General features: G+C 47.0%; 1 protein-coding gene across 1 annotated transcript in view; it reads right to left on the reverse strand.

The window, feature by feature from the left end:
• NIPAL2 (NIPA like domain containing 2) overlaps positions 1-4,735 on the reverse strand; it is a 65,933-nt gene extending 61,198 nt beyond the window's left edge. Inside the window, exon 1 of the mRNA XM_083186982.1 lies at positions 4,379-4,735. Within this exon, the coding sequence (XP_083043108.1) occupies positions 4,379-4,465 (87 nt within the window). The 5' untranslated portion in view covers positions 4,466-4,735. The remainder of the gene's footprint in view (positions 1-4,378) is intronic.
• Between the last annotated feature and the right edge of the window lie 5,174 nt (positions 4,736-9,909).

A 9,909-nucleotide genomic window follows, 5' to 3' on the forward strand; every position in this document is an offset into this window, starting at 1 on the left:
CTATTTCATCTCAGATGGGTCACTAACGATTCTCTTAGCGCGTGAAATTGTGAATATGGAAGACTAGAATCAGAACATCAAGCAATGATGTTCTGATTGAAATTGTGGATAATCATATAGACACTACAATATTAAAAAAAAAACAACTGACAACCGCAAGTTGCAGGCAGAGAGTTTAAATTCCACCCATCCAGTACTATTTATAGTCTCTCATATTCACAATTTCTACGCACTAAGAGAATCGTTAGTGACCCATCTGAGATGAAATTGATACTAGATGAAATATCTGATAGATTTTTAGAGAGGCTACTGTGAGAATGTTTTAAATTTGGCCAGGATGAAGTTAGATCAGGTTACCAGAAGACAAGCCCTAATGCGGTCAATTAAAACAAAGTCATCTGAGAGCTTACATTGGGTACAACCAGGGCTATTTTTCAGCAGGCTCCAGCAGGAACCAAGGCCCTTATTCTAGTTCACTCTTTCTGACAAAATATTTCTAAAGGTGCGTACACACCGGGGCGATTTTGTGCAAAATCGCGGGAAATATGGTCGCTAAGCGACCATATTGCCCGCAATGGGAGTGTGCACCGGCGATATATCGCCGGGTGCGCGATCCCGTTTTTGCCCCTGTGGTGATCGCTGGTCACAGGAACATGCTCCTGCGACCAGCTGATTACCACTGCCGGGCTCCCCCCGGCAGTTTCTTTTTCATCAGCGACCATCTCTGGTCGCTGATGTAAAGTAGAAACTGAGCAATATATCTCCCCCGTGTGTACACAGCATTAGATGGACAAAACCATGTGCACTGCAGGTGAGGCAGGTGTAAAACCCAACCCAAATCTAATTATCTCTGCACAAGTAACACCTGCCTCACCTGCAGTGCACATGGTTTTGTCATTCTAAGGAATTTGCCAGAAGGAGTGAATGAGAATAACCCCCAATATTATCGACCGTGTTCCCCCAAGTATGAGACCGACATAAACAACAATTGCGTTAAGAATCTAAATAGATCCATATTTTGAATATAGTGAAGCCCAAGGGGTTAAACGACCATTTAAACTTAAATGTCTTTCTGACTAAGTTGATACTAAGATATTGATACAACAGCACTTTATATTTATATACATCACTGCTAATTTAGGAATAAGATTACTGAAAGCTAATTTCACTACAACTTGTCAGAATCTGCGGGATGTTTTTTATATACATCTGCCGTCAATTCTTGTAAATACTGTTTATCCTTCTTGTATTATAATACTGTATATAGTTAGACAGTTCTTTCCTGATTATTATTATTATTTTTTTTGGTTCACAGTAATGTTCTCTATGTGAGCGGCATCTGGTTGCCAAGGTGACCGGAGCAAGAGCCATGACCTGGAAGTGACATCAGGGTGATCCCGGAAGTCCTCCAGTGATCAGCCGCTGAGCCAGCCCCTGTGCACATACACTATGGATCCCGTCTCACAGCAGTACCATCCAGGTGCACCTACACTTGCTGCAGCACAGGCTGAGCAATACCAGGTGGGAGCCATCCTGTACACTATTGCAGGTGTTAGAAGGGGCTACTGGGAAATAGCCGATTAACTACACAGGTGCACCGCAGAGCTCCATTGGAAGTGCAACGGTTACATTTGGATTCCACTGTGAACCACAAAGGTGCTGTTGTAAACCCTGGTGCCCCTTCAGGGCTTGGAGCCTAGAGGCAGGCGACTCCATTGCCTCTGGGAGATACAACCGTAGTACTTGTACTTTTTATTGTTCTATTATGTGATTAAATTATTCTTTAATTACATTTTGGAGATTTTTTTATTGAACTCTGATCAGTATAATATCAGCTCCAAATCTCGAATCAGCTATACATATGATATGTACAGATGAAGCTAGCTTCATCTTTGCAGGGGCTGTCGATACTTTCGCCAGCTGGCGCGCGTGCATGAGACGCTCTCGTGCCCCGTGGCAACAGAGCTTGCCCCGGGTCCTGGTCGCCTCCCCCGCCGCCGGTCCCCCACGCCGCCCTGACCCCCCCCCCTCTTACCCTGTGCGTCTCCATGAAGCGGAGACGGGCAGGATGCCGCTGTATCACCGGAGGAGGATTGGGACGCATGAGAAGCACGCACGTCCCAGTTCAGTGTAGCCTCTGTCCACCGGCGCTCCCCTGAGGGGAGGCTCTGGCGAACCCCGGCCAAAGATGACAGGGGCTACATCTGTAACTGGCACTAAATATGTGCAAGAAAATGATTGCTTGGAATTCAGATTCAGTGCCTAAGACGGGACGCAAACCTTGTTTCATGCACAAATAAAATATATTTGTGTGGGTATGGATCATTGGACCGATAGCAACTAGGTCGACTACCACTAGGTCGACACAAGCATTAGCTCGACATGGGGCTTTTCACTTTTTTCCCCTCGAATGTCGACACAGTTGACATGGACACTAAAAGAAGTGCACCGCGTTCGCTCGCCACACTATTTTATACTCCCACCACGCCCTAGTGGATGGTAGGGCATGAAATACCACCTGTCAGCACATGTCGACATTTTGACTGTTGACCTTATGCTTGTGTCGATCCTAATGACCTGTCGACCTTCATGCATGTCAACCTAGTGACCGTATCCCATTTGGGGTGTATTTCAAGTGTTTGATGTGTTCAAACAACATAAATGCAAGATACCTCATTGAAATACAAAAATATTCTGAAATACGGAATAATCCATTATCCAAAATTCTTCTAGTCCCGAGCATTTTGGATAAGGGACACTCAACCTGTATTTACTTATTAAGTTGTAGCATTATGGGATTTTAAATCGATAAGCGACAACAAAAACTTCTTCCTGATCGATGTCAGATATTTAGGCCTCAATGTTCCATTCACCTTCTGACAATTCTGAAATGTAAAAGCGGCAGATTTAGGGGTGAGGGCACCCCTAGGCACAACAATAACAGATGCCGCAACCCCCCCCCCTAATTGTATTATGTGTGTAGGCTCCTTACCACTGAATTAAAATATTTGCGTCACAGATAAATCACACTTGCCTACCTGACCCTCTCCTTCTGTTCCTGGACGTCCCTGGTAATGTATGATTGACATCACCTGTGGGGAGCTGGGTAATTGATAAGAAAGGTGTTTCATCGGGTATGGATCATAAGGTCGACACCATTAAGTAGACATGCATTTAGGTCGACATGGGTTAGGGCGACAGGGTCATTAGGTCGACAGTCAAAAGGTCAACATGGGGTTTTTCAAAAAAAATTGTCCCGATGTGTCGAAGCAGTCGACATGGACACTGAAACTTAGCACCGCGTCCGCTCGCCATGCTTTGCTATTTTATTCTCCCACCACGCCCGATTGGATGGTAGGGTATGAAATGCTGCCTGTCGGCTCAAAAAAAAGTGAAAAACCCCATGTCGACCTTTTGACTGTTGACCTAACCCATGTTGACCTAATGACTGTCAACATCACTCATGTTGACCTACACACATGTCAACCTAATGGTGTCGACCAACATGCTGGTGATCCAATTCCCGTATCCTGTTTCAGTACAGGTGATGGCAATCCTACATTACCAGGGAAGCCCGGGAACAGAGCATTGTGTCCCTCATGGAGAGGGTCAGGTAGGCAACCATGAGATAAATACGTAACACCCAGCACAGACAGAGGTGTTGCAGGATCATTGTATGCGCATCTCCTAGAGGCGGGGAAATCCTGTCTTCCTAAAAGATAGGACCACTGTGAAAGTCCTGCCCCTATTAGCACAACAATGAGCTCTTGTGCGCCTCCAGATAGCCTGGAAATGGGCACAGACAATACATACTATAGGGCCATCTGACAAATGCTGTTTGTCTGCTGTTAACCCCGTCCCCACCAACACACAGACAAGTATACCACACAAGAGTTAACATGATAATGAATGGAACTACAGGAGCAAGCGCGACTTAACAATGATGTTCTTGTCTGGAACACTTCCATCAGCTTAACCAGCCATTGCAGGGATGAGCAACCTGTGGCTCTCCAGCTGCTGTGAACTACAAGTCCCAGCACACCCAGCCAAATTCACAAGTTGCCTATCATTATAAATATAATATCTACATAGTATAAAAAAATAACAAACTATAATTTAGGCCAGGTCTTATTTGTTCTAAAGCGGTAGGCTGTAAGAAATAACAACACAACTTCTGATTGGTCCACGGTTAGTGATGTCATTCAAAGACTTTTCAATAAAGTTTTCAGTGATGCAATAAAAGGTATAATAAATAATATAGGTAAATATTAGTGCACCAAGCAGCCTAAAGTACACAAGTCTTGTGCATATTATTGTTATGTTACATAGTAATATAGTAAAATATTAGTATAGACCCCTCCTCATGCCTCTCTCTTACCTTATGTGAGTCATTCCATATGCTGGATATGGCTGTGCTGTTTTCAGGATACTCTCCCAGTGTGGCATTGTCAGGCTGGAAATCCATTGGGTTCCTGATGCCCACTGTCCCTTGCTCACAGAGGGGTAAAGGGGAGGATGGGTTAGGGGTTCATAGAACGCTGGCATCAGTTTCTGACCACAGATCCCAGCTGGTGCACAGTACCACTTGCTCTGTTGGCAGAACAGCAGCAGTCCCCTGTGTGCAATCACTTCCTAGTCCCAGAGGGTGTGTGTGTAATTCTCCCAGTGACCCAGCCCAGTTTGTTCACACAGCAGCTCTGCGAGTGGGGACACTTGACAGCCCGGGTTCTGCAGCGTGCAGAGCACAGACACTTTACAAGTGTCACAATCCACATGTCTGTGTGATGATTGCATTCACAAGGTGGCAACATAACATTTGCATTTACATCCGGCTGGGTGTAAAGACTGAGAGCACTACCTGGGAGATCAGCTCATTGCTGTGCTGGAGTCGATTTAAAAAGTCATGAAATAAAAAACAAACAGCTTTGTATAAATATTTAGCTTTATTTGTGCAACAAGTAATGTGCACTAAGCAATGGAGGACTGTGTAGGTTACTTTATTATTGCATAATACTGTATTCACAACTGCATGGATGGAACACAGCAGAGGTTAAAGAACTGTTTTGTTTTGTACCTGATAACAATCAGCAGCTGACTCACATGTCATCTAGATCTGATCATATGGGGATGCCCAGCAGTTTTGGATATACAACTCCCAGAATGCTTTGCCACCCACTTGCTGGTGCATATTATAAATCCTACAGCAGGGGAAGGAAGGGTTGCAGGTAGCTTCTGTGTGATCTAATTACAGGTGCACCAGATCTAAATCGTTGCTTAAGGGACATCAGCAGAAAATGAGGATTTTCTGTATCTCACAAAACAGACACAGCCCTGTCTAATCATTCTGTGTTCCCAACATGTAATTGTAGCGTTCAGTGGCAAACACAGGATTTTTAGGGGGGGGGGGGTTTCCAAATGTAATCCAAAATCTCCCACTCTGCAGGGCATTGTAGTAAGTACGCGAGTCTGGGGAGCGGTAACAGTCCTGAAAATTGATCTTTTTATACACTGGATACTGTGGAATACAGTATTGATTATTAACAGTACAGATGGTCTATAGCAGGGGTGTCAAACTCAAATTCATCGGGGGCCGCATCAGCAGTTTGGTCACCCTCAAAGGGCCGGTTGTATCTGTAGGACTATGTGTCCACTCTTTATTATCATAATAGTGTCCTTCAAATAAGGATATATCCCAAATAATACCACTGTAACTCAGCAGTAGCATTTCCCTCCTGCTATTGCTGTGAACTGCAGTGCAATAGGGCACACGCTGCCTGCACAGGGGGGCAGCACTCAGTCTTAGGGCATATGTCCTGCTTATTATCATGGGCCACAGCAATAAATGATGGGCTGCAATGTGCCAGTGCACACACACATAGGCAGAGAGTTTGACACTTACCCGCTCTGATGCGTCCACTCCAGTCTGAGCTGCTCCACCACCAAGGACACAGCTGCGCTCTCACACAGGCGCATTTACCCCTCCCTCCTGTGAGTAGCGCTCCTCGCACTATCTATCCAGGAGTGGGGGGCAGCGTGCTCCCGGTCACTGTGCAGTGCACACTCAGCAGTAAGTGACCTGGAGCGCACAGCAGCAGCAGCACCATTCACCACGACTGACCTGCTCTTTCCTCTCTCTGGCTCCTATACAGCAGGTGGGAGCGGAGGAGGGGTTGACGACCGGCGGCACTGCGCTAGAGGGCAGACGTTCTCTGGCTTGTAGGCTGCCGCGCATGCGCTGAAAAGGCGGCTTTCTTGTTTAAAAAAAAAATCGAGAATAAAAGGTGAAGGCTGGCGGCGGCTGCGCGGGCCACATGAAGAGGTCTGGCGGGCCGGATTTGGCCCGCGGGCCTTGTGTTTGACACCCCTGGTCTATAGTGTAGGCTCATTCAAACATTTAACTAAGTTAAGTGGTTAGGAAAAGGTTAAACATATAATAATAAATACACAAACATTATAGAACCAGCAGTGGCGGATCCAGGGGGGGGGGCACCTGGGCACGTGCCCCCCCCCTGTCATTTAGTTTGTAGCTGAGGACCAGGGCTTTCCAATGAGCCCAACCCCGTGTCTCTAGCCCCCCGGGAACGGGAGATGTCGCCTGGCAAAGCTGTAACGTTTTTTTCCCCAGAGGATAATATGGGACCCGTCGGTTCTGACGATGTTCAGTTCCCCCCTGGCATCATATAAGCTTGTGGTTGATCTCATTCCATTCCAAATCGCTGGGCCTTCAATATGATACCAGGCTGGTCCATATCGGTCATTCGGTTCTAGAGATATTGCGTGTAAACCGATTTTTTTATTTTTGAAATGTAATTTCATGGCTGTTAATGTTCTTTGAGGGCAGATTACTCTGGAACCAAACGGTCCAGTTTTACTGGACCAAAATCATTCAAAGCCCACTCAAAAGTTCTTCAATATGATACTTGTCTCTTGTAAATGGGTCAGTTGGTTCCGAAGATATAGCCAGTTAAATGAGATAACTGGTTAAAGGGGGGGAGGGGTGATTATCTTCTCTCCCCCTCACACCAGAAAATGCAGGGACTAGGCTGGTGTAAAAGGGGCCAACCTGGGAATGCATTTTCTGGTGTGAAAGGGGTATTATTTCAATTAGCTGGGACCTGCAGTGCTCTGAATACAGCCATGCTCTGCCACTGTCAGTGGCTATCACTTCTGCCTGGCGGCGGCTGTCCCCCATTTACCGCGAGCATGTATTCCCCCTTGGCAATGAGCATGTAATCCCACATGGCAACGAGCATGGAACCTCTGGCAATGAGCAATGAGCATGGAACCCTTGACAATGAGTATGTAGATAAGGAGCACTTATGTAGCATAATTTTAATGGGCATTATGGTGTTTGGCATAATACATAATGGACATAATGGTGTGTAACTTAACGTGTAATGGAAATTATGGTGTAAATGTTTATTGCGCGCCTTTGGTGGACAGTGTCCCTGTTTATGAAGTGTATTGTGAATTTTGGCTTAATCTGTGTGTTATTATGTGAATTCTGGCTCATTCCGTGTGGCATTATGTGAAGTTTGTCACAATCCATTTGGCATTACTGTATTTGAATTTTGGCTCAATCCATGTGGCATTATGTGAATTTTGGCTCAATCCGTGTGGCATTATGTGAATTTTGGCTCAATCCGTGTGGCAATATGTGAATTTTGGCTTATTCCATTTGGTATCATGTGTAAGGGGCAGGTATAATGGAGTCTATTATTTTGTTGCATAATGTGTAGAAGTTGTATATGGTGTTGTACACTACACTCAAGGACACGCCCCTGTTGAGTGACCACACCCCCTTTTCCGGAGCGCGCCTTCGGCGCGCGCACAACTACATCCTTCACTTTTGTCACCATGGTGGGCCTGCGTACTTTAAATGCCAGGGCCTATTTTTAATCCCATTCCCACCCTCTCTCTGCCGCTCTCTTAGCATGTACAATGGCACCACTAACACTGCCCCTCCCCCACCTAAACCCTCTTTTATCATGGTGCCCCCCCTGTCATTTTATCCTGGATCCGCCCCTGAGAACCAGTACTGCATTTTCTAAGCTCACATTCTCCCACCTCATGGTAAGGCTCCTGTCTCTTCCTCCTGGCAGCTTCTCTCTGGTCTATTGCGATGTTTGAGGGCTCAGATACGCACATACAGTAAATGTGGTAGAAGAAGCTGGTACACTGGGCATGTGCAGCAGCTCCGCTCTGTCCCTTACACTGCATGGTGTGGTGGCAGCTCTACCAGTGGTATTGTTGTCACAATTCAAGGCACTTGCCAAGAGGAGGAGGTTTCCGGGCAACCAGACCCCCCCCCCCCCCCTCCCCTGTGGATCGCCTATGGCGTTACCTATGCTGAAATATTTTGGGTGGGATGTTCTAACACAGCCCTGTATCGCCGGCCACCGCATTCTTAATGACCGCATATGCTCTAACATATGCGGTTATTAACGCAAGGGACAGCTCTTGCGATAAGAGCTGTCCCTTGCGATGCGGCGCCGGTGCTGGACTTCCGGGTCTGTGACCTGGGAGTCCATCTGCGCATGTGCAGAGCACGGTGCCGGCCGCAGGGCACGCTGGGAGCAATCCGTGATGGATCCCTTATACAGCGCTGCGGTAAGAAGCCCATAGCGCTGACACTGCGGAGGGGGGACAGAACATACAGAAATGCGGTAAAAACCCAGATGACGGGGTTTTTACCGCATTTCTTTGTTAGAGAATCGTCTCCTTTATGTGAGGTGCAGTGGTGTATTTATAATGGTTGGGTACAGTGTTTGTGCTGTATATGGGCCCCTGAATCTCAGGGAGCCCACACCGCACATACTGCACCCATTTTTTTTAATACTTACTCTCCATAGTCCTATGATGCTGGCCACAACGTTGCAAAAATCCCCAGGAAAATGTCTGCTGCTCCATTTTTCCGTAGATCTGTGCATGGGCAGTTTGGTCTGAGCGCTCTAGTGCCCAGACCCTATCGCCCTGCTGCTGCATTTACAGATATCTCTCGAAGAGGACCTCTTCATACACAGCCAATCAGATAACCAGGGTTGTTATTTACATAGCACCATTACTTGGGTCCAACCCTGGTAGCTACCAGGGCCAGATTCCCAGGTCGCTGGACCTGGGTTATTTTTTATGCTTTTTGTGTCAATGTCGATACCTGAGGCTATGGACACCCAATTAGTGAGCCGCGTCCCCCCCGCATAGTTCAAAAAGCCTCATTTTACCGTTCACAATTGGAGTCCACCTGGATGGTAAAGTCTGGAATAGTTTAATGTTGGCCTATTCATACGTCAGTTGACTATTTATCAATGCCGACCTTGTGCATGTCAACCTTTGGATGTTGACCTATTGAACGTCGACCTAGACATTGTCTGCCAGCCATCCGGATACCAGTTGGAAATGTGTCCAGAAATCTGGGTCGGAGCTCGGTCTTTGGTGGAACAGTGGTATAAGTGTGGTTGGGGCCAACTTTTCATCGGTGCTATATTTCATTACTAATATCAAGAGTAAAGCTGCCCAAACACTAGCCGATTTTGGTCAGATTTCGGCCAGATCAGTCGGATCTGGCCGAAATCGGACCAAAATCGGCTAGTTTTGATGCCCCCTCAGATCCGATGCGCGGTCCCGTGCACATTGGATCTGCGTCGGGTGGTCGGACCTGCTGCACGTCCGATCACCCGACTTGGGACCTAGTCTGTAGTGGTAGTGGGGCGGCGGGGTGGGCGGCAAGTACAGGGTCCGGGGCGGCTCTGCAGAAACACTGCAGTGTTCAGCGGCGGCAGTGTTTTGAAAACAATTCAAACGATAGGCCTGCCGCTGATTGGCTGAGGGAGAGAGCGCTCCCAGCCAATCATCAACGAGGTCGCTGATTGGTTGAGAGTACATCCTCTCTCAGCGGCCAGCCTATAGTTT

This window comes from Crinia signifera, chromosome 5 (genome assembly GCF_055691185.1).
Source record: "Crinia signifera chromosome 5, ASM5569118v1, whole genome shotgun sequence".
Taxonomy (NCBI): Eukaryota; Metazoa; Chordata; class Amphibia; order Anura; family Myobatrachidae; genus Crinia; species Crinia signifera.